The 25,732-nt window shown below is 35.8% G+C and overlaps 1 protein-coding gene and 1 pseudogene across 2 annotated transcripts in view; one reads left to right on the top strand and one right to left on the bottom strand.

Moving 5' to 3' along the window:
- Nucleotides 1–25,732, top strand: part of TASP1 (taspase 1) — a 286,585-nt gene that overhangs the window by 25,400 nt on the left and 235,453 nt on the right. For both annotated transcript variants that reach the window (XM_036748085.1, XM_036748086.1), the window contains exons 4-5: nt 7,041–7,161; nt 8,500–8,584. In XM_036748085.1, coding sequence (XP_036603980.1) covers nt 7,041–7,161; nt 8,500–8,584 — 206 coding nt within the window. The remainder of the gene's footprint in view (nt 1–7,040; nt 7,162–8,499; nt 8,585–25,732) is intronic.
- Nucleotides 15,747–16,373, bottom strand: LOC118840739 (annotated as a pseudogene).

Genomic DNA, 25,732 nt, shown 5'->3' with positions numbered 1-25,732 from the left:
ATTTTTAAACCTTGCAATAGTGATGTGAAGGGAGAATATATCTCTGGAAGCCATGAAACATAGGGTTGATTTTCAGTTGTGCAGAGCAGGTTGGTTTGTAGTCTAAAGGCCATGATAATAGTAACTGGCATTTACATATCACTTTAAAATTTGCAAAATGTTTTAAATACATGCCATTTGATCCTCAAAACAACCTTGTAAGGTAGATACCACAGGTATTATTATCCCCGTTTTATAGAGGAGGAGGCTGAGGCTCAGAGGAGTTAAATGACTTGTTCACACTTACACAGCTAAGAAGTGTCAGAAGTTGAATTCACTCTCAGTTCTTCTTGATTCAAAGCCTCACACTCTGTCTATTACTGCCTTTTAAGGCAAGGGAGTAGCCTTTCCAGTGTTCTCACATAATTCTAACCTTGAAATTGTGTGAGTGCTGATAGCCTGAAAGTGCCAGCCAATTAGGAATAACCTGTGTGAACTGTGATTCTGTGAAAGTTTTTTAGCTGATACGGTTTCTTTCTACAATTGTACATTCCACCCTGGCATACCAAAAACTTCTGGCGTCTTGGACGTTGTGTTAGTTCAAGCAACATGGGTTGGACACAGATAAAGGAAAATTATTTATAAGACATTTGGCAGTTTGGGTCATAGGGCCCTTCAGAATTAATTTTTACATCCTAATGGATTCCAAGTTGTGTCTAACAATCCACCAAGGGATTCTTGTCAAAGAAAGAGGGAGTAAATGACATCTGACCAACTAAATGACTTTTCTGGTGAGTGCCTGCTGTCTGGTATTTAAATTATCTAATTGTATAGTTACTGATAGTTGTTCGATGTCCTTCCTAACCTAGATGAATGTGAAAACTTCAAATTAAAAACCCTCCAGTTTCAGTTGTCTGAAAGTTTCATTGTAAGAAGTAGACCTGAAAATTTAAAAGTGATATTTTTTTCTGCCTAGTAGGACAGCTTGGTAGGATCTCTCTTCTCTATTAAAATTTATTTTAAAATTAAAGGAGAAATCCTAGTAGCATTGATGTCAGATAAGGCTTCATCCATGATGTAGAAAGTGTACAACATTATCAAATGGTCTAGTGAAAAAGCTAATATAGAGATTGACAGTAGGTAACCTATTTTATCTTTGTTGAGAAGATATTTACTGAAGTAGACTCCCTAAAAAAGTTCTTTGTTTTGTCTTTAACTCCATTTTTTGAAGAAAGTTTTTGGTAGGAGTTGCTCCAAATGATTGTTATTAATCATCTTAGGTGTCAGCTCAAGCTTTATACTTTTCAGTGTGCTTTACATATTTTATCTAGTTTGAACCTCATAACAGCTATGTGATAATAGGTACTATAGGTGTTATTGTTATCTCCAATTTACAAATGGGAAATAACTAAAGATTAGAGAGGTTATGTGATTGGGTGTGGATACATACCTGTTAAACGTTAGCAGCAGGATTCGAAAATTTCCTGACTCCAATCCAGAATTCTACCTGCTAATTAAAATGATTGTTTCTGTCTTATTCTATTTAATTTTTAATAAACAGTTTTATTAAAAATGTGTTAGATTTAGTTAATATTTGGCATCTTTGTACTTGAGTGAGATGGTATAAATATTGACATAATAGTTTCCTCTCAAAGTCTTACTGGAAAGTGAGCAAGCATAAGTAATTTTATATAAGAACAACTTTACAATGTGCATTCTAGTTTGTATTCATCACTGAAAGCCAAATTGTTTACATCTGTAAGTGACGTTGGCAGAAGTTGTATAATAAATCTCTAGAAATATAATAGCTTATAGGTTTGAAAACAGTTATTATTTTACATTTATAGCAAGGAACATTACACAGTTTAGGATAGGTTATAGTTAACAGTGAGATATTTGCCTTGGTTTATTATACACAGATCAGTAGAAATTTTTTTGCTTCATATTTGGATAGTGGCAGATTGTTACCTTCTTGTCCTTGCTATCTCATTTTTGTAATTTGCTCCTCAAAAATAATGACCAACATGGTGCTTTTCTGTTTTAAAACACTTTATGTACATTAATTCATCTGATTCACCCAATAAGTACTCCAGATATTATCCCCATTTAGCAAATGAAGAAACAGCCATGGAGAGGTTAAATAACTTGCTGGTGATCAGGCAGCTAGTAAGTGAAAGGTGGGCTTTGAATTTGCCTTTGAAGGTTAAATTCTCAAGTTCATTTCTCTTATCTCTAAACCATTCTTCCTGACAAGGAATCTCATTTTCTAAAACCTTATCCTCTGAAAACTTGCTTAACATCTGTTAATTTTCACCAAGGGTTGTCTTTTTATCCTTAGATAATCATGAGGTGTGGTTATATCATGAAGAAACTAAATATTACTAAAGGAATTCTCTGTTTCTTTAGTTATGATCAAATATTTATTTATTTTATAGCATTTCCATTGAGGTGCACATCATTCGTAAAAGTGTGCCATATTCTATTAGCAAATCAAAAGTTTAGGTTTGCTTAACTGATAATTTTAATTTTAGATTGTTTATTGGTGCCTTTATTTGCCCAGGTACTTAGGCTCAAAACTTGGAATTTTCTTTGATTTCTCCTTTTCCCTCATTAAGTTCAATTACTAGGTCCTATTGCATTTTTCCTTTAGAATATTTCCCCTACACTTGTTTTTAATACTTATTTCTACCAGCATACTCATTTTTTTAAATTTCATTTTTTAAAATTTTGAACTTATCAAACAATGATAAGCACAAACATTTCTGTATACAAAGAACAGAAACAGAGGGTTGTATATAAATCCACCAATCTCTCCTATTTACAGCTTGTTTAAAATAAATAATTATATATATGTAATATATTCAGTACCTTAGTTCAAAAGCTGTTCTGCTGTCCCTGAACTTCTTCCTGTTCTCTTCTGTTCATTAAAAAAAAAAAAACAACCCTATTTAATGCTTATTAAAATTTGGAGATTTCACCATCTCTGTTCTTTTTTTCCTTTTAAATCTCCCCAAATCAAAACAAAACCCTTTCCTAGTAACAGATAACAATCAAAAATAAATCCACACACTGACCATTGCTGAAAAGGTATGTCTCATACTGCATCTTGAATCTAACACCTCTTGTTCAAAAGATGGGGAATGTATTTCATTGGTTCTCTGGAGTCAAGCTTGGTCATTTCATTGATCAGAATTCTTACATATTTCAAGATTGTTTTTCTTTAGAAAGTTATAGTCATTGTATTAATTGTCCTCAATATGCTTGTTTCAGTCAGCATCATTTCATGCAGGTCTTCCCATATTTCTCTGATTCCATACCTTTTTTCTTTTTCATATAGCATGATGTTGTTCCATTACATTAATATGCCACTTTTTGTTTAGTTGGTTCCCATTTAGTTGGTTTTCAGTTCTTTGCTCCTCAAAAAGTACTGCTTATTTCAGTTTTGATCACTTTATGCCTTAGTTATTTCCATATCCTCTTATCTTATTCCTTTACATTCTCCTTTTAATCCATTCTGTACACATTGATTAATATTCCTAAACCCTTTTCATCCTGTCACTGCTTTTGGAGGCAGGGATCTTTTATTTTTTAATTTTTAATTTATTATTTACTTCTTTTTAACATTCTTTTCATTTTAAATTTTGAGTTCCAAAATCTCTGATTTCCTCCTATCCCCTTACTCCCACTGAGAAGCAAGCATTATATCAATTATGTATATGAATACAAAACATTTTCGTATTGTCCATATTTTTTTTAAAAACCCAGAAAAATAAAGTGGGAAAATTATGCTTCAATTTACACTCAGAGTTCATCACTTCTCTCTCTGGAGGTGGATAGTGTTTTTTCTTCATGAGCCCTTTGGAATTATCTTGGATCACTGTATTGATCAAAGTAGTCAAATTTTTCACAATTGATCATCATTACAACATTGCTGTTACTGGACACAATGATCTCCTGGTTTTCTCACTTGAATTTGCATCAGTTCATATAGTTCTTGCTATATTTTTCTGAAACCACCTCCTCCGCATTTCTTATAGCATAATAGTATTTCCATAAAAATCAACTTATTCAGCCATTTCTCTATTGATGAGAATCCCTTTAATTTCCAGTTCTTTGCTACCACAAAAAGAGTTGCTATACATATTTTTGTGCATATAGGTGCTTTTCCTTTTTCTTTGATTTCTTTGGGGCTACAGACCTAGTAGTGGTATTGCTGGGCCAAAGGGTATGCACAGTTTGATAGCTTTTTAGTCATAGTTTCAAATTGTTCTCCAGAATGGTTGGACCAGTTTACTACTTCACCAGCAGTTCATTAGTGTACCTATTTTTCCTTATCCCCTACAGTTTTTGTCATTTCTGATAGGTGTGAGGTGGTACCTCAGAGTTGTTTTAATTTGCATTTCTCTAAACAGGAGTGATATAGAGCATTTTTTCATATGACTAAAAAGAGCTTTGATTTCTTCTTCTGAAAACTGCCTGTTAATATCTTTTGACCATCTATCAATTGGGGAATGTCTCTTATTTTTTATAAATTTGACTCAGTTCTATACTCAGTATATATTTTCAAATGAAGCCTTTGTCAGAGAAATTTGCTGTAAATTTTTTGATATTACTCCATTGTCTATGATATCTTTCAGCAAACTTTAGTTTTCCTGGTTATCTCTTTAATTCAGTCTTTTTACTTTGTCTGAGATCATGGTTGCTAACCTGATGCAGGGATGTTTAGTTGTCTTTGTATCCTTAGGACCATGCCACATATGTAGGAGATGTTTAATACATGTTTGTTGAATAGAATTGCTGACAAATGTTGTAATGCCTCTCCTCTGCCAAATAAAGTCCATAGTCCTTAATTCAGTATTCATGGTTTCCTATAATCTGCTCCCAGCCAACTTTTCTGGTCTTATCTTTTACTTCTCTCTACTTTATTCACTTTGGTCTGTTTTTCTCTGGGACATGCTCTGTACTTTCCCAGATGGTGCTTTTGCTTGTGTTGTTTCTTCTACCTAAAATTATCTTCTTTTCACTACTCTGCTTATGGATCTATTTTTCATGACTATTTCCAGTACTAAAGCCTTTCTGTTTTGCTCTAGACTCTAGTAATTTATCCTTTCTCTAAATTCCTGTATTACTATTGTCTCCATTTTTGTATAATATTTTATGTGAGATAAGATTACAAAATAGTGATTCCAGGAGCCAGTTTCTTCTTATAGTCATCTTATTAAATGTTTTTATTGTTATTTAGTTTTTTAACTTATATATAAATATTTTACCTACCTAATTAGATTGTCAGCCTCTACTGGGCAGGGACTTGCCTTTATGTTGCCCCGCAATGGTGCATACATATTGGGTGCTTAATAGATACTTTTTGATTGAATATTTATGTTGATACGTGTCTCTTATAAAGATTTGTTGCTACTTTGGGGTGAAATATTTGAGGTCTGCATTGCAGAATATTCAAACTCTTGACTAGTATTTATGAATGATTATTTCCAAAATATAATTTTGACATCTTTTCAAATCACTGAATAGAATAATAGTTTCAGTGGTAGTTCCCCAAAACACATTGGTGGTCTTTTTCAAGGGTTCTCTGTGATCCCCTGTGAGGTTTGTAAACTACTACTACTGATGAAAAAATGCTCGGGCAAAGTATTTCCTCCAGATTAATTTCCTTCTCTCTGATATATGGTTCCAGTTCTGTAGTGGTCCTGGGTTCTGCTTTACTTCATTTATATTCTGCAAGGAAGATGAAGAAATTCTGGGTTAGATCCATTTCTGTGAGACCACAGATTCATCAAAATATCTAATAATAATAATGCATTTACGTTTACTTACGTTTCTAAAGGGTGACAATATTTTCTCAGTTCTATGAGATAGATAGGTAGTGACGTATCATTATTCCCATTTTACAATGAGGAAGCTGAGGGGTTATGGCTTTCCCAGCGTGCCTTACTTACTCTTAATCCAGCACTTTCTCCCGACCTGCTAGTACATTCTCCAATCCACCTTGTCTTCATCTTGAATATATTCTTGTTATGTCCAATTAGAATGTAAATTCCCTACGATCAGGGACTGCTTGACTTTTGTATTTCTTTCCTCAGTGCTTTGCACGCAGTGCCTGGCATATAACAAGTGCTTAATACATTTTTGTTTATTTATTATTGATGAACACTGCTGTCCTTTCTTTGATTTTCTTGGGGGCAGATCAATCAATGATTATTTATTAAGTACTTAAAACATGCCAGGCACTAGGATGCAATACAGAAATAAGAAACTTGTCCTCAAGAAGATTATATTTTACTAAATCCTGAATCCTAGATGGAATTGGTCTTAGGTTCATCTTAAAGCAGAAGCAAACTTCTAGACTGATTCTGTAGCACAGTCATTATATAAAAATGCCTCCAAGCTTGAAGTGAACCAAGTCCACATCATAGTCTCTAATATATTTCTGTACTGGATTATACTCTTCAGGTCTGGTAAAGTACCATATCACTGTAAGAACTAACTGACCCCTGGAAATTGGTAATATCTTCCAGGGCCTGCTGTTTACTTCATGGTAAGGATTAAAATGGTAAACCTTTACCCACTTTTTCACTGGCTGGAAAGTAGTTTTATATTTAACATTATATATTTAATCCCCACAAAACCAAGAAATAAGTGGGAATGCCTACTTATGTTGAATCTGAATCCTTCTTTGGACATTACTTCAAGATTTCTATGACTATTGACCTTCTTTACCTACAGAGTGTATTTTTATTTTGCTTCATGTAATTCACTTGTTTATACTTAAATTTCATTGTTAACATTACTTAGAAATCAGTGGGTTGTAGAGCTGAAAGAGAAACTTAGACATTGTCTGGTCCAGTCCCACATTTTATAGCTAAAGAAATATAGGTCTGGAGAGATTGAGTTGCTCAAAGACATGTAGTTCATTAGTGACAGTATCAGGACTAGAATCCAGGCCTCCTAACTCTGTCAAGAGTTCCTTCCATTATGCCATTACACTTGGTATGTTGTACATTGTAATTGGTATATGTATATACATTTTTTTTCTGTATTTTTAGGATTCCCCTTTTACAAATGCAGGAATGGGTTCCAATTTAAACCTTTTGGGTGAGATAGAATGTGATGCCAGCATTATGGATGGAAAGTCCTTAAATTTTGGAGCGGTTGGAGCACTGAGTGGTATGTTAATGCTAGTGCAAAAGTGATTACTTTATCTTGTGATGAAAATACTTAATTCCTAATTAAATGCTATAACTTAGTACTTAATTCTCAAGAAACTTAAATTAAAAAAAAAACAAATAATCTTGTTTCCTAAAGACATAATCCATTCTTTCCTCAGTTATTGGAGTATTTCTAATAATAGTTTTTTCTTACTTTATTTATAGCATAAAATATTAAGTATAAAATTTTACATGAAAATGGTCAAGCAATTTATGACTTAATTCTTGTCATAATGCTTCCTATAAAATTCCAGATTAGTTCTTTACAAATATTATTAAAATAAATATCATGGAGACTTGGATATGGACTATAGTAATGTAAGTATGTGAGTATTTTTCATTACACAGAGTGGTTTGTTAAGAAATATTTTGGGGTTTAACTGAATATCTGACTTTTTGACTGTAAATAAAGTTAAAGAGCTTATTTTGATTTTTAATATACTTTACATGGTGTTCCTTGTATTAATATTTTCAGGTTCCATTTAGCATCTCCTTCACATCAACCTGCCACCCAGCTATTATTTTCCCTTTAGATTAATCATTATATTTTTAGCTGTTATCTACCTTTTTTATCCTTTGGGAACACCCTGAGAATTAGTACATGAGCCATAGATGACTCCATTTTGGCATGTACTGTTGCATGTGATTTGAAAAAAAATATTTGGAAGGGACTTATCCTTTTCACTGCTATTTTGTGGGTATGATCTTAAACATCTTGCGGTGGTACATTTGTATTAAGTTGTATTTCTATGTATATCCATTTTCACCTGCAGTGTAAACTTGATGTCATCAGTATTCATGGGCATCTCTAAGTAGATTTATCATAAGAATTCTGCTTCTACGCTTAGAAGTTTTTTGTTTTTTGTTTTCGGGGAGAAATTACCAAACATAAAATTCTTTTTATTCCATTCTATCCTGGAATCATTTGATAGTGGAATCAAAGTTATCTGACTTTTTATCTTATTTTTGTCTCCTTCGATAACTTGAATAGTGGGAGATAAAACCAGGAAAAAAGTAGATAAAAGAATTTCAGTACCATTAGTAGTGTTGTAAATTCAACAGTTTTAATAACAGTAAATACAAAAAATTTACTCTTGTGCTTATTCTTTTTTTGACTGTTTTTTTCTAAATAGTAGGTGTTCAATGTTTGTTTATTTGAATTTTATTAAATATTGAATATTATTATCGTGATAGTAAGTTTTTTTAATAAGAAGAAAAACTTTTTTTAAGGTTTCTAAAACTGTTCTATCAAATACCACAGAATACCATCTCCATTTTCTGCTGATTTTCTTTTCAGGAATCAAGAATCCAGTTTCAGTTGCAAATAGATTGTTGTGTGAAGGGCAGAAGGGAAAACTCTCTGCTGGCAGGATTCCTCCCTGGTAATTGCTTTGTTCTGCTTGACTTTCCTTTAGCCTTTGGTCTTTAATGCATGCAATATTTGAAGGTTTTTCTTATCCAATGAGGGCTGATGCTATTCGTTTACAAATCAGCAATAGCGTGCCTGTGAGAGGAAGACCCGCTTTGTTCTCTGATCTTGGAACATCTTGTGTACTTGATATAGCTCTGGATAGAATTGAATATTGTGGAATGAAGACAGAATTGAGATCAGTGTTCATTTTTGTCCTTGTGCTTGTTTACATAGATGTTTATGACATTACCAGGTTCTCATTTTTGATGTTTTGATTTTCAAATTAAAAAGTTTCTGAAGTTTGACCCCAGAATTTAAAGTGGCTTTTTGAGTTTGGAAAAGGGTTTACTGAGTTCTAACAACAAAAGTTGACTCTCCTTGATTTTTTTTTTTCATGTTGCTTTGTACCATTTGCTGAGGAGCTGGACTTCCTCTTTAGTGCCTAAGCTGTGGCGGCAGCACTGCAGAATCACTTTTTCCTACTCTGCTTTAGAGAAAAGTTCCTGAAGTTATAAGTTAAAATTTATTGAATTTTGGACAATCTCAGTAAAGTATTTTACCCAAACACACATTGGAAATATATTTTTAAATGTCATATACTAATGAACAGGATCAAATTAGAGATAACAATAAAATACATTTATTTTTAATCTATTTTTTTCTGAAAACTAAGGGTACAACAAAAAATTTATGATTTATTAAAATTAGACTTTTGATGAATGTTCATTAGAATGATTTGAATGTCTAGCCCAAATAATGTTTTAACTTTGCTATTTCAGTACTACTATATCTTTCTTTTTTTACACTTAATTTTCTTACAAGTAATGTTGAGTACTCTTGCTTTTTGTCTTCATAAAGTGAATTAAGCTAAATAAAACTGTATTAAGGTAGATCCATACTAAATAGGTTTTCTTCAGGTCAGCAGTAAATGCAAACAGATTGCTCTTGTACTCACTTTCACTTCAGTGGGTATGTTTTAAGATGGCTGTTTATCCTCTTTCACTTCTCTTTGCTGTTGTGAAGAGAGTGCTTTTTATATTGACTAGACATGTCCGTATTTGGTTTTAATATAGAAAGGGAAAAAGATGCACTTTTTTTTAAATGAAAGAATTATTTTACTTCTGTATGGTAGGACAAGAGTACAGGAGGTTTAAAAATTCAAAGATGTGGGTATATTTAATGAGCATTAGACATTCATATTCACTTATTTGGACCTCAGCTATCTCAGGAACCTTAGCCATCTGGAACTGCCAAAAACCAGGCAATGAGCTGCTAATAAAACAGTTATCCTAAAAAGTTTATGTACTTTACTTAGAGAGATCTCCTCAGGGTATCATTCACAGCCTACTTATTTTACTATTTAATACATTTTTGGCATTTAAATTTAATTGAATGTTCAGTATTTTAATTTTTAAAATTGAATTTCACATAGAGCATTAACAATTTAGTTATCTGGTTTCTAAGAACACAGCATATAAGAAACATATTATACAAATTACTTGCAACAAATTTTGTAAGAAGAAAAAATAACATTTCTACAATATTTAGTTTAAAAAGTCTTACAAACATTATTTGATTGTCATAACTTTTGAGGTGGATATTTTAAGTATTTTAATGAGGCTTAGAGAAGTTGGGTTACTGAAGGTCACAGTTTTATTTAGTGTGAAAACAGACTCTGGAGCCCATGTCTCTCAATTTCTCTTCCCAGTGTTCTTTCCTTTTCACCTCTCTGAGGCTGCTATAGACAACAGTAAGATGTGACATATGCTAGCAAGTGGGTGAGCAGTGATAGGAAACTATTATGTCATTATAAATTTTTAAATTTCTGCTCTCATACCTGTCATTTAAAGCCCATTGCTACCAGATTCCAATATACCTTTGCTGCCTATGTGTATATGATTTCCCTTTATACACTCTGCAGTCTATTCAAACTGGTCTTTTTACTTTTCCTCACACATGAAACTCCATTTCCTATTTTCATATCTGAAGTACACCAAATGCTCAGGGCCTGAAACAGTGCTTGGCAGATAGTAGCTGCTTAATAAATGCTTGTAAATTGATTGCTTTGTTGTTGTTTGTTGCAGTCTGGTCACACTTGCCATGCTCCCCTCTTGTTCCTTTCTCAGTGATACTCATTCTTTAACTTTTTGGAAACTTTCATATTCTAGGACTTAACCATATCAGTAGACTGGTAGTATTTAGAAAGGACCTCTTGTTTCTAGGAAAAACCATTAAAATAGCTTTACAATTTTCAGAAGGTAGTCCAGGCCACTTTCCTCCTCTCATTTAATTCTGTGCCCAATTCATTGTCCATTCATGCTCTCTATCCAAGACACACGTGCGCGCGTGCACGCGCGCACACACACGTATGTATGTAAATCTATACACACATACCGATGGACAAGCTTTATAGAATGTCCATCTAACTACGTGCCTTAAATTGGGCAGGAGACATTCTTCATCCATTTGTTTTTTCAGAAGGAAGGAAGGAGGGAAGGAAGGAGATAGGGAAAGAGGGAAGAAAAGAAAAGAAGTAAGGAAGAAAAGAGAGAAGGAAGGAAGATAAGAAGGGAGAGAAGGAAGGAAGGAATTAAGGAATTTCTAAGTACTCTTTTGTCAGGCACTGTGAGGTATGTGTTGTTATTATCCCCATTTTATAGTTAAGGAAACTGAAACACAAAGAGATTGAGTGACTTGCTCAGCTAATAAGCAGTTGAATTGAACGTAAGTCTTCCTGATTCCAGGCTCGGTGTACCACTGCACCACCTAGCTGACTCTGGGCAGCTGATGATCTTTTGAGTGCTAGTGGAGATCCTAAAAGGCTTGTTTCAACCAGCATTTGTTGTTGCTGTTGTTGTTATTCAGTCATTCAGTCATGTCCCACTCTTCCTGACCTCATGGACTGTACTGTCCATGGGGTTTTGTTGGCAAGGATACTGGAGCAATTGGCCATTTCATTCTCCAGTGTATTAAACCAAACAGAGTTTAAGTGACTCGCTCAGGGTTGCACAGCTAGTGAATATGTGAAGCTAGATTTGAACTCAGTTCTTCCTGACTCCAGGCCCAGTACTCTATCCACTGAGCCACCTAGCTGCCTCCTCAATCAGCATATATCATCCACAAACTGAAGTATATAGAGGACTTTACTATTGATAGAGAATCATCATTCAACTTGGATGCTGTATTTGACTTCCTCTAAAACAGTGGTAAAAACCCAGAGTGATCATAAATATGATATTTACGATCAGAGGAATGACCAATAAGATCATCTCTGTTTTTTTCAGGGAATTTTGAAAAAATTTGGTGATGAGTGGGAGATAACTTTGTATGAAGAAAGCCTTACAGAAAGTGCTTTGTTCTACCAAATTAAAAAACATTTATTAGCAACAAATAATAAACACAAATGGGATCTTACATTCTCTACATCTTTGAATCAGTTGAGTGATGTTAAAGGTATGGTGTCTGTTACCTATGAATCACTTTATCAAGGATGCATATATTGTTTATGTTGATGATTCTTATAAAAATTATATAGATATAAAATAGTAGGCATACAAGTCAGCAGTTAATGATACTTTTTTGGTATTAATAAGTTCTGGAATTTTCTCCCCATTCCTTTGTTATTCTGTCCACCTTTAAAAACCTCATGAATCAATCCTTCAACATTGTCACATTTATGTTGCCTCCACCATGGTTCTCCTCTGTGTATACTTGGTCTAATCCAGCTGTTCTACCTGTCTTTCTTCTCTTTGGTGGCATCTCTACGTACTCTGCTGTCCTTGATCATGAAAAGTGTTTGTTATAAAAATCTTTGTAAATTTTTCCCATTTTTATTCTGTTTGTCCTCTTCCAATTTTCATCCCTAATGCACATAGGAGAACTTTACTTTTAGTTTGGATTCTTACCAAGATTTCTTTGAACTGAGAAGACAGTGGTTTTAATCTTCCATTATTCTTCGCTTTAAGGTTTTACAAATGAGTTTATATTCTAAATGGATTTGCTCTTTGTTATCATATTTATTTGTTTGGCATGTGCATCAAGTCTTTGTTGACTAAGGTGCATTTTAGGTTCTTTTGGTCTCCTTTTGGTAATTGATTGACATCATTTAAACTTCCACATGAACTTACTGTATGTATTCAGTGTCCTTCCAACAATATCACTTTAAGAATCATGGATAACTCATTTAAATAGGTCAGGATGATATTCGTTCATTGTATACCACATTTTTTTCTTATTTTTTGTTTTACTGAAATTTTGTTTTTTGCTCTAATAAGTTATTGATCTGACTTTACATAGGTAATTCAGAAATGACTCCCACACCAGTAATGAGTAATTTCTCATTTAAAATATAATTAGTTTCAGGTGTGTGTGTGTGTGTGTGTGTGTGTGTGTGTGTGTGTGTGATGTTACTCTTCGATCACTATGTCTAGTGCTTACTGATTCTTTTTTTGAAGAAAGTACTTATTACATGTAGGACTGCGGTTTCTATATGGCTTATGAGTCTTTGGCCTCTTATTCCTTATTCCTATCTGTGTTTTTCCATCATATTTCCATCATATTTCTCTCCATTCTCCACTATTCCCACCTTTGTAATGAAGTTACCAATTATCAGAGTATATGCTGATCCAATTTTTCTACCTCTTCATCTCAACAGATGTTGATTTATAAGCTATAGATATTTTCATGGTACTCATTTTACAAATATTTATGAGCACTGCAGTAAGAGGTGACCAAATGTCTCATGCACTGAAGTTTCTTTTTGTCTTTGGTTTCCTGATAAAACCAACTGCAACAACTCCTTAATATTCTTTCCCAAGGAGGATTTGTGAGCCATTCCATTTAGCTGTAACTTCCTTCTCTCTTCTGATTTAATTTACAGTGAGATGTTAAAAACTGATTTTTTTCTACTTGTTGGTCACTGAACAAAGATTTCACTCTTAGACTATTATTAATTGTTAATGTTTGTAGACAATCAAAAAATCATGTGTCCAAAAAAAAAACCCAAACAAAAAAATCATGTGACTCTTAGCACTTTTTGCCCTGCTTCCCTGCAACAACAGAATAGAGATCACATCCTCCTGTATTTTTCTTTTTCTTTTTTTTTGTAATGAATTGTCACAAGGGAGTTCATGACTAAGAGGCCATTTGTTGGAGTTGCATCTCTCTGTACTTAGTGAGGCTTGTTAGTCTTTTCCTGGTACTATACTTAAAGTCTTTCTACTATGGTAGAAATTGCAGGAGCTAGAATTATCATAGCACCCTGCAGAGACATGAGGGTAGGACTTTGTGGAGTGATGTGTTACTTAATAGACCCTTATTTTGTTTTTTTTTCTTTAATATTTTTAGTTTTCAGCACTGATTTTCACAAGAGTTTGAATTACAAATTTTCTCCCCATTTCTACTGTCCTCCCACTCCAAGATGGCATATATTCTGATTGCCCCATTCCCCAGTCAGCCCTCCCTTCTGTCACCCCACTCCCCACCATCCCCTTTTCCCTTACTTTCTTGTAGGGCAAGATAGATTTCTATGCCCCATTGCCTGTGTATCTTATTTCCTAATTGCATGCAAAAACTTTTTTTTTGAACATCTGCTTTTAAAACTTTGAGTTCCAAATTCTCACCCCTCTTCCCTCCCCACCCACCCTCCCTAAGAAGGCAAGCAATTCAACATAGGCCACATGTGGATCATTATGTAAAACCCTTCCACAGTACTCATGTTGTGAAAGACTAATTATATTTTGCTCCTTCCTATCCTATTCCCTTTGTTCAGATTTCTCCCTTGACCCTGTTCCTTTTCGAAGGTGTTTGTTTTTGATTACCTCTTTCCCCTATCTGCCCTCCCTTCTGTTGTCCCCCCTTTTTTATCTCCTTCCTCCTTCTTTCCTGTGGGGTAAGATACCCAATTGAGTGTTTTTGTTATTCCCTTCTGAGGTCAAATCTGATGAGAGCAAGATTCACTCATTCCCCCTCACCTGCCCCCTCTTCCCTTCCTACTGCTTTTTCTTGCCACTTTTATGTGAGATAATTTACCCCATTCTATCTCTCCCTTTCTCCCTCTCTCAATATATTCCTCTCTCATCCCTTAATTTGATTTTATTTTTTTAGATATCATCCCTTCATATCCAACTCACCCTGTGCCCTCTGTCTATATATCTATATCTATATCTATATTCCCTTCAGCTACCCTAATACTGAGGTCTCATGAACTATACATATCATCTTTCCATGTAAGAATGTAAGCAAAACAATTCAACTTTAGTAAGTCCCTTATGATTTCTCTTTCTTGTTTACCTTTTCATGCTTCTCTTGATTCTTGTGTTTGGAAGTCAGATTTTCTACTCAGCTTTGGTCTTTTCACTGAGAAAGCTTGAAAGCCCTCTATTTTATTGAAAATCCTTATTTTGCCTTGGAGCATGATACTCAGTTTCTCTGGGTAGGTGATTCTTGGTTTTAATCCTAGCTCCATTGACCTCTGGAATATCATATTCCAAGCCCTTCAGTCCCTTAATGTAGAAGCTGCTAGATATTGTGTTATTTTGATTGTGTTTCCACATTACTCAAATTGTTTCTTTCTTGCTGCTTGCACTATTTTCTCTTCCTGACCCGGAAACTCGAATTTGGCAACAATATTCCTAGGAGTTTTCTTTTTGGGATCTTATTCAGGAGGCGATTGGAGGATTCTTTCAATTTCTATTTTACCCTCTGGCTCTAGAATATCAGGGCAGTTCTCCTTCATAATTTCTTGAAAGATGATGTCTAGGCTCTTTTTTTGATCATGGCTTTCAGGTAGTCCAATAATTTTTAAATTATCTCTCCTGGATCCATTTTCCAGGTCAGTGGTTTTTCCAATGAGATATTTCACATTGTCTTCCATTTTTTCATTGCTTTGGTTCTATTTGATAATATCTTGATTTCTCATAAAGTCACTAGCTTCCACTTGCTCCAATCTAATTTTTCAGGTAGTTTTTTCTTCAGTGGTCTTTTGGACCTCCTTTTCCATTTGGCTAATTCTGCCTTTCAAGGCGTTCTTCTCCTGATTGGCTTTTTGGAGCGATTTTGACATTTGAGTTAGTCTATTTTTTTTTTTTAACGATCTGGGGATTTATTCCATTAGACAATGTCCTAGTTAGGGTTTATTTGTCTTTTCGGGCTTTGATTTTTCTCAGGTAGAACTCAAGGTCTTTGCCCTTGAGCACATAGCCATCTGCTCTGCCACACTGGCCTGGCCTGGACGTGATGAAGGCAAGGAGCTTGCCCTGCTGAAACTGTTCCTCCAGAAGCGAGCTGGTCTTGGCATTCTTCTTCCACTCCTGGTACTTCTTCTGGATCTTCTTTGACTGGTTTTTATTTAAAATTTCTTCCTCCTCAGGAGTCAGCTTCGCTCCCTTCTTCCGACCCAAGGGCAGCGCATAGTGGGACTCATACTACTGGCAGTATGGGGTACTGTCGATGAGCGTGATGCAATTTTTCACCAGCATCTTGGTCCTGACCAGCTCATTGTTGGATGCATTGTAGACCACATCAATCATCCTTGTTTTTTGGGTACAGGACTCAGAGCCCCAGGAGAAGTTGCCCACGTCTAGCCTCAGCGCCCGGTACTTTTTGTTGCCTCCTCAGACTCGCATGGTGTGGATGCGGCGGAGCCTGATCTTGGTGTTGGCGGGCGGCTGGCCCAGCTCATACTTGCACTTCTTGTGGTAGGGCTTGTGCTTGCCCCCAGTCTTGTGGCGCTTGTGCCAGTTGTCCTGGGAGATTCCCATGGTTGGCGCGATCTGCAAAGAGGAATTAGTCTATTTTTTAAGGTGTTATTTTCTTCAGTATTTTTTTGGCTCTCCTTAAGCCAATCATTGTCTCGTTTTTCATGGTTTTCCCACATCACTCTCATTTCTCTTACCAATTTTTCCTCTACTTCTCTAACTTGCTTTTCCAAATCCTTTTTGAGCTCTTCCATGGCCTGAGACCAGTTCATGTTTTTCTTGGAGGCTTTTGATTTAGGCTCTTTGATTTTGTTGACTTCTTCTGGCTATATGTTTTGGTCTTTGTCACCAAGAAAGATTCCAAAGTCTGAGTCTGAATCTGAGTCCATTTTTGCTACCTAGCCATGTTTCCAGCCAACTACTTGACCCTTGAGTTTTTTGTCAGGGTATGACTGCTTGTACAGTATAGAGTACTTTGTCCCAAGCTTTAGGGGCTGTGCTGTTGTTTCCAGAGCTTTTTCTATACAGCAAGCTCTGTCACACCAGTACTCCTCCTCCCCCAAGAACTGCCAATTCGGACCGTAACTCAGATCTAAGCAGGCTCTGCTCTCCTGCTCAGATCTACCACTTAATTCTTTCCACCAAGTGGACCTGGGGCCGGAAGCAACTGCAGCTGTAGTTCTATAGCTACACCACCTCTGCTGCCCCAGGGGTGGTGGCTGATCTGCGAACTCCTTTCACTCCGTCCCTGTAGTTTTTTCCCCACTAACCTTCTCTGTTGTCTTTGGTGTTTTTTTGGTTGAGAACTCTGGTAACTCCCACAGCTCACAGAGTCAGGGCTCTAAGGCCTGTTCCAGCCAGCTCCCGGTCTGGGCGCAGCCCATGCTGGGCTCTGCTCCACTCCGCTCCCAGCCTTCCCTGTAGGTTAAGAGAATATCTTAAGAGGACTCCCTGTCCCCAAGTAATGAGTGCTATATGCCTCAGGTATTCCTGATACTTCTCTGGTGTGTACTCTCGGGCATGTTTACCTATTCCAGTACAATCTTCTCTGACATAACCCTCTTTTCCTGAGCCAATAAACTTCTTGATGTCCTTTGGAGCAGTCTAGCAGTAGGTCAAAGTATTTACTACATTTTCTCTTTGGATTTATTGATCATTATTCAGTCTGAGCTATTTTCAGAACTTTTGCTAGAGTCCTCTCAAGATATTCTCTCAAGCTACAGGGAAGGCTGAAATTTTTGCTCTATTTTTATCTTACAAGTGAATTTACTTTTAGTTTGCAACATTCACTTCCATAAGTTTTAAATTTTCTCTGCCTCCCTCCCCAAGACAGCATGCAATCTGATATAGTCTCTACATATACATTCTTATTAAACATATTTTCACATTAGTCATGTTGTATAGAAGAATTAGAATGTATAAGAGGAATCATGAGAAAGAAAAAAAACAAAACAAAAAAAGAGCAATAGTATGCTTCCATCTGCATTCAGACTACGTTATTTCTTTGTCTGGATGTGGACAGCATTTTTCATCATGAGTCTTTTGGAGTTGTTTTAGGTCCTTGCATTGCTGAGAAGACCTAAGTCCATCAAAGTCAGTCATCTCATGACGTGGCTGTTACTGTGTACAGTGTTCTCCTGGTTCTGCTCACTTCACTCAGCATCAGTTCATTTAAGTCTTTCCAGGTTTTTCTGAAGTCCACCTGTTCATCCTGTCTTCTAGCACAATTGTATTCCATTACATTCATATACCACATGTTCAGCTGTTCCCTATTTGATGGACATCCCCTCAATTTCCAGTTCTTGGCCACCAGGTGCTATAAATATTTTTGTACTGTGGGTGCTCTAACTATTCTAACTCTGAACAATAGACTGGGAGCTGGAAGCTCTTAGATCAGAATTTCCCAATATAAATCTGTAGCATTCTGATGTGAAATGCTACAGTAGACCATGTAGACCACAGTACTGTGAACCTACATGATGCATGCAGGTCTGAAGTTTACCAACAATTATATATGTGAAATCATGCAAAACATATTTCCAAATTAGCCATGTCACAAAAAAAGCAAGCAAAAAATAGAGTGAGAAATTATACTTCAGTTTGCACTCAAAGTTCATCAGTTCTCTCACTGGAGATGGATAGCATTTTTCATTATGAATCTTTTAGAATTGTCTTGTATTATTGTATTGAACAAAGTAGCCAAGTCTTTCACAGTCGATCACCATTACAACATTGCTGTGCATCATTACATTACACATTGTGCTGTGCACAACAATGTTTCATTTCTTCTCACCTCACTTTGTATCAGTTCATATAGTTCTTGCTATGTTATTTTCTGAAACTAGTTCCCTTGTTATTTCTTATACTACACTAGTACTCTATCACAATTATATGCCACAATCTATTCAACCATTCCCCAATTTATGAGAATCCCCTCTGTTTCTAATTCTTTGCCACTACGAAAAGAGGCACTATAAATATTTTTTACATCTTGGTCTTTTTCCTTTTTCTTTGATCTCTTTGGTGATACAGACAAAGGTAGTGATATTGCTGGGTCAAAAGGTATGTACGGTTTGATGGCCTTCTGGGCATAGTTCCAAATTGTTCTCCAGAATGGTTGGACCAGTTCACTACTATACCAATAGTTTATTAGTGTACCTATTTTCCTTCATCTTCTCTAGAATTTATTTCTAATAAGTATAAGGTGCTCTATTTATCCATTCATTTGTGTATGTATTTATTTATTCAGTTATTTATTTATTTACTTTCTCACTTTCTTTCTTTCTTTATCTATTTATTTATTTATTTGCTTATTTGTGTATTTATTTATTTTCCGGGGTGAAGGCAGGGCAATTGGGGTTAAGTGACTTGCCCAAGGTCACACAGCTAGTAAATGTGTCAAGTGTCTGAGGCCAGATTTGAACTCAGGTGTTCCTGGTTCCAGGGCTGGTGCTCTATTCACTGTGCCACCTAGCTGCCCCTGGTGTACAGTGTTTTAATTTGCATTTCTGTAATTAACAGTGATTTAGAACATTTTTCGTATGACTGGAGATAGCTTTGGTTTCTTTTTCTGAAAACTGACTGTTCATATCCTTTGACCAAATTTGTCAATTGGGGAATGGGTCTTATTTTTATAAATTTTTCTCAGTTCCCTATATATTTGAGAAATGAGGCTTTTATCAGAGAAACATTCTGTAAAAATTTTTGATGTTGCTCTGTTATCACTGTCTGTGGTACCTTTTAGCAAAATGTAGTTTCCCTGATTATCTCTTTTAATTAGGCCTCTTTTTGCTTTGTCTGAGATCGTGATTGCTACCCCTGTATTTTTTACTTTGGTTGAAGCTAATAGATTCTGCTCTAGCCATTTATTTTAACTCTTGTTTCAAGTGTGTCTCTTGTAAACAACATACTGTTGAATTCTGGTTTCTAATCTCTTCTGCTATCTGCTTCTGTTTGTGATGTGTAAAAAGTTTGAGAGACATAGTTTCTGATTAATTAATTATTGTATTAATCATGCTAGCAGTAATTAATAAAAGGGGTCAGTGATAGTCTCGAATGCCAAAGACCCCTCATGGACTCCTCTCAGCACTTATGTGCTCTTGGAAGAATGGGTGTTCCTGAGGGTGGCAATCTACTTTGATTGGTTAACAGGTAATGAGAGAATAAATATTATAATGAAAGGTAGACTTATTCTAAAGAGGGTCTAGGAGACAGGACTCTGATCACTCAGTCTTGGTCAAAGAGACTTATCTATACCCATATCACCCTGTCTAGGGTAATCTAGACAAAAGGGAGAATCCACTTTTTCCCAGATCTAAGTAAAACACAATGGACACGAATCCCTTAATTCACCCATGGATGGAGAACCTGCGGCCACATTTAGCCCTCTGGGTTTTCAAGTTTAGCCCTTTGACTGAATACAAACTTCACAGAATAGATCACCTTAATGAAAGGATTTGTTCTGTAAAACTTGAACTCAGTCAAATGACTGCACCCAAGGACCTAGAAGACCATATGTGGCCTCAAGGCTGCAAGTTCCTCAACCCAACTAAAATTTCTTTACCTTTTGGACCTTTGAACAGACCTGAGTTTTCCCTCTTACTGTTAGCCCTGCACTTCAAAGGCTGCCTGATTAATTTACAGGGGCTGATTTCTTGGTGGGGAAGTAGAAAAGCAGAAAAGTCTTGGTCCTAATTCAACAATTGGTTATTAAGAGAAATAACTATTTCACATTTTTGGGTAAGCTCATCCCATTCACATTTATGGTTATAATTATTAACTGTGTTTCCCTTTATCCTATTTTCTTCTGTTTAACCTTCTTTATTTTTTTTTTAATCCTTTCCCTCCTCAAAAGTGCATTTTGTTTCTGATCACTGCCTCTCATAATCTACCTTGTCTTTTATTATGTCCTTCTCTGCTTTCTCTTTTCCCCTTCCTCTCCCATTTCCCTATTAGGTAAGATGGATTTCTATGTCCAGCTGAGTGTGCGTGAGTGTGTGTGTGTGTGTGTATTCTTCCCTCTTTGAACTAATTTCAGTGAACGTGAGGTTCAAGCATTCCCCTCCCCCATCCCCTGCACTATAAAAGCTCTTCCTTGCATGCCTCTTTTATATGAGAAAAATTTCCCCATTTTACCTCTTCCTCCGTGGTTCCCCCAGTGCATCCCTCTTTCTTACCCCTTTTTTTTTTTTTGGAACTCATCCCAACACAATTGACTCAGGCTCATGCCTCTGTTTATGTAGACTCCTTCTAACTGCCCTAATAATGATAAAGTTCCTAGGAGTTACATATATCGTCTTCTTATTTAGGAATATAAACAGTTTAACTTTATTGAGTCCCTATGGTTTCTCTTTCATGTTTTCCTTTTTTCATGCTTCTCTCGAGTGTTATGTTTGAATGTCGCATTTTCTATTTAGCTTTGGTCTTTTTATCAGGAGCATTTGAAAGTTTTTTATTTTATAACATGCCATTTTTTTCCCTGAAGGATTATATTCATTTTTGCTAGGTCGGTTATTCTTATTTGTATTACTACCTTCTTTGCCTTTGGTAATATCCAAGCCCTCTGATCCTTTAATGTGAAAGCTGCTAAATCTTGTGTCATCCTGACTGTGGCTTCATGATATTTGATTTGTTTCTTTCTAGCTGCTTATAATATTTTCTCCTTGACCTGGGAGCTGTGGAATTTGGCTATAATATTCCTGGGAATTTTCTTTTGGAAATTCTTTCAGGATTTGATTTGGATTCTTGCAATTTCTATTTTACCTTCGGCATCTAAGATGTCAAGGTAGTTTTCTGTGATACTTTCTTGAAATATGATATCTAGGACATTTTTTTTATCATGGCTTTTAGTTAGTCTAATAATCCTTTTTAAATTTTATTTTAATTTATGGAATTAAACAAGTATTTCTATAACATAGTACAGTAAAAAAGATGATTGCACATAACACTGTAAATCTGCTATGCACAACTTGCTCTTCCTTTCAAATATACAACAAAATTATCATGGTGACATTTGTTTTATTTGTAGAAAACCTTTTTAATGTAATTGAAGTTAGCCGTTTTACACCTAACTTTACTCTCTATCTCTTGTTTATTCATAAATTGTTCACCTGTCCATAAGTCTGATAAGTAACATGTTCTGTATTCTGATTTTCTTGTAAAATCTCTCTATCAAGGTCATGTATCCATTTTGACCTTATTCTGGCAAATAGTGTAAGGTATTGATCTATGACCAGTTTCTCCCATACTCCTTTCCAGTTTTCCTAGCAATTTTTTTTTACCAAATATTGGATTCTTATCCCAAAATCCCAATCTTTACACTTGTCAAATAGATTATTATTTTTATTTGCTGCCATAAATTATATGTCTATTCTATTCCATTGATCTAATAATTCTTAAATTATCTCTCTACAATCTGTTTTCAAGGTCAGTTGTTTTTCCATTGAGATATTTCACATTTTCTTCTACCTTTTCGTTCTTTCAACTTTGTCTCATGAATTCATTAGCTTTCATTTGCCCAATTCTAATTTTTAATGAATTATTTTCTTCAAGTGAGCTTTTGTACCTCTTTTTTCTAATTTGGCCAATTCTACTTTTTAAGGACTTTTCACTTTCAGTGAATTTTTGTGCCTCCTTTTGTATTTGACCTATTCTGTTTTTTAGAGCTTTCTTTTCTTCATTGAATTTTTGTGCCTTTTTTACTCTTAGACCAATTCTGTTTTTTTTTTAAGGTGTTATTTCCTTCACTATTTTTGTGCTTCTTTTACCAAGCTGTTAATTCTCTTTTCATGATTTTCTTGCATCATTCTCATTTCTTTTCCCAATTTTTCTTCTACCATTCTTATTGCTTTAACTTCCAGGAATTCTTGTTGGGCTTGGGTTCAGTAAGCATTTTTCTTTGAGGCTTTGCTTGTAAGCTGTTTTCCCATTTTTTTTTAATTTTCAGTTTATGTCTTGGTCTGCTTATGGGTACTAGAGCTACAAATCAGTGCCAGTTGAGCTCAGTGCCAGCAAAAGGTCCCATCTAATTTCTTTCCAGCTAGTTATTTAACCCCCGCCCCCTCCCCCATCTTCTTTGGGCTGAGAGCTTTCAGAGATGTTGCTGCTGCTATTGGGGCCACTTCCAAAGCTGACTGTTAGCGTTCTTGCTGCTCTCAAGGCCGGTCTCCATCATAGTGTCACAAACCTCTCCCAATGACCTCCCTAGTTCTCTTGGGCCGGAAAAATGTCTCACTCTGATCTTTTGTTGGCTCTGCCACTCCAAAATTTGGTTTGAGTGGTTACTTTAAAGTTGTTTGGAAGGAAATGTTGGGGAACTGGGTTGCTGCCTATACTCCACTGTCTTGGCTAAACTTCAGGAACTCACAATCTAATAAGGGATATAGCATTCAAACAGATATATACAATCAAGCCATATATAGGATAAGTAGAAAGACTTTCTTCAGAAGGTCCTGGTGTGAGTTGATGAGGATGTGCTCTAGGGTAGTGGCAGTATCAGAGGAAAGAAGGAGATATATTTATTTGAGAGAAAGCATAAAAGTAAAATTGACAGACCTTGGTAACACGTAGGATATAGAGAGTATAAGATAGTAAGGAACTGAGGATGACATTTAGATTGAGAGCTTGGGGGAATGGGAGAATAGTGGTGCTTCCAATGATAATAAGGAATTTTGGGAGTTTGTGGGAGGGTTGAGGAGAAAAGATAAAGTTTGGTTTTGAACATGTTGAGTTTAAGATGTTTATTGGACACCTATTTCAAGATGTCTGAAAGTCATTTGGAGGTTTGAGTTCCTCTTGACTTCAGCACTGATAATTACTCCCCTACTCTCCTTCACTTTCCCAGTCTTCCAGTCAAAAACTGAGAGAAAAAAACAACCTTGTAAGAAGTAGGTATATTCAAGCAAAACCAACCCATGCAGTGGCCATGTCTAAAACTATATATCTGTGTCTGCATTTTGGAGTCATCACCTCTTTGCTAAGAGATGGATAACATGCTTCATCATAAATCCTTTGGGGATATGCTTGTGCATTGCGTTGATCAGAATTCTTAAGTCTTTCAGTGTCATCTTTATTTACAGCATGTATAAAATATTCTCTTGATTCTGTTCAATTTACTCTATATCAGCCCCTATTACCCAGGATTCTCTGAGGTAGCCTCTTATCATTTCTTATAGTACAGTAGTATTTCATCACATTCATATACCACTATTTCTTCAACCCTTTCCTAATTGGTAGGCACCCTCTTAGATTTTTGTTCTTTGTCCCCCCTCCCTCCCCACCCCCACCCCCCCCCACCCCCGCTCCAGGCCTATTGATCTTCCTTTCAAGATCACCTTGCTTTGCTTATGCCTCTTCCACCCCCATTTCCCTACTGGGATTATCTACCATTTTAACCTCACCCTCTATTATCCTTGCTTATTTCTCTGGTTTGTAAGGTATTTCTACACCGAACTGTGAATTTGCCTGTATTCATTACTCCTGTGTCCGTTTTAGATAAGAATGGAGTTCATTTGATTGTCTGTTCCTTCCTCTCCTTCCTCCACTATACTCTTCTCATGCACTGCAACTGAGGAAAAAATATCAAGTCCCACCCTATTCTTCCTGCTTTCTATACTAGTGTATTTCTTTTTTACCATCTCTATTCTTTCTCTTCTTCAAAACCTCAGGACAGAACCAGTGCACTCTAGGTCCCCTGTTTTTATTTAACTCCCTTAATACCCTTTGAAACCATTAAGGTTTTGAGGGGACTTTTGTTTCCTCTTACCTTTTTAGAGTGTTGTGTACTACTTGATCATAAATAGCATTCTAATTGCTCAAATAAATTTCTTTCTCTTGACTCTTGTGTTTGTATTTTGGAGTTCCTAGTTAACTCAATCTTTTCATTCAAAATGTGTTAAAGTCCTCTTCCATTAATGATTCTTTTTTGATTCTTGGTAATAAGCCTGTCTCTTTTGCCTTTTGAAATATTGTATTCCATGGTCTTCTCCTGTTTATAGTAGAAGCTGCCAGGTCTTGCATGTTCTTTGGTACTTGAATTGCTTTTTTCTAGGTACTTACAGTATTTTTTTCTTTGAGTTGGGAGTTTGAGGTTTTGACAATGACATTCCTGGGATATGGAATAATTGATTTTTGCCTCTTTTATTCTAGTTTTAAAGGATTCTGCTACTTGAGTAAGGTTTATCGTTTTATATTTTAAGCTACAGTCTTTTATCTAGAGCTTTTATTTCATTTTTTATCTCTTCATTTTTTTTCTAGGTATTCATGTAGTCCTAGTAGAAAATCTGTTACTTCCCTTGAGCCTTTGCTTGTAGTCGCTTATTCCTTCTTTTTGGGATTTTCCTGATCTGTGATATTTATTATTTTAGATTGGTGTTTTCTTTGATTTATTCATGTCACCAGCTTGAGTTCCTTCATTTGAGGTTTGTGGCCAGGTCCACCTTAGGCTGACATGGTTGGCCCTGCCTTGTCTTACCCTCTATATCCGGGATAATCACTACCTCTAGATGTTAAGCTGCTCTGGAATTTGAGATTCAGAGCACTTTCAGAGTGTTCTCTTTTTTCTCTCTAATTAAAGCTAGGGACCTTTGGTGCCCCTTAGTTTGGACCCTCCTGGTGTGAGCATTCCAGAACTGCTGGGATTACTGCTACTTCCTGGAACTTCCAAGGATCCCACTCAGGGGCCCTTGGGGCTTTCTCATTTCATTGGGTACTTCTTGTGGCCCTTTGGCTCTTCTTGCCCCTGAGCACAGAGATTTGCAAGCTACACATCTCTCTGACCGTCTCTAATGCAATTAGAAGCTGCAAACTGGTTTAGTTGTCCTGATGCTGGCTTTGCTGGTAGCTCTCTTTCCTATGGCCCTTATGTTTCCATCTGCTTTTTTTGTGTGTGTGCAGTTCTGTAGTCAAAGGAAGTAATGTACTAA

Source organism: Trichosurus vulpecula, chromosome 3 (assembly GCF_011100635.1).
Source record: "Trichosurus vulpecula isolate mTriVul1 chromosome 3, mTriVul1.pri, whole genome shotgun sequence".
NCBI classification, from domain to species: domain Eukaryota; kingdom Metazoa; phylum Chordata; class Mammalia; order Diprotodontia; family Phalangeridae; genus Trichosurus; species Trichosurus vulpecula.
The sequence above is the reverse complement of the archived record's forward strand: the minus strand, read 5'-3'. Positions and strand labels throughout refer to the sequence as shown.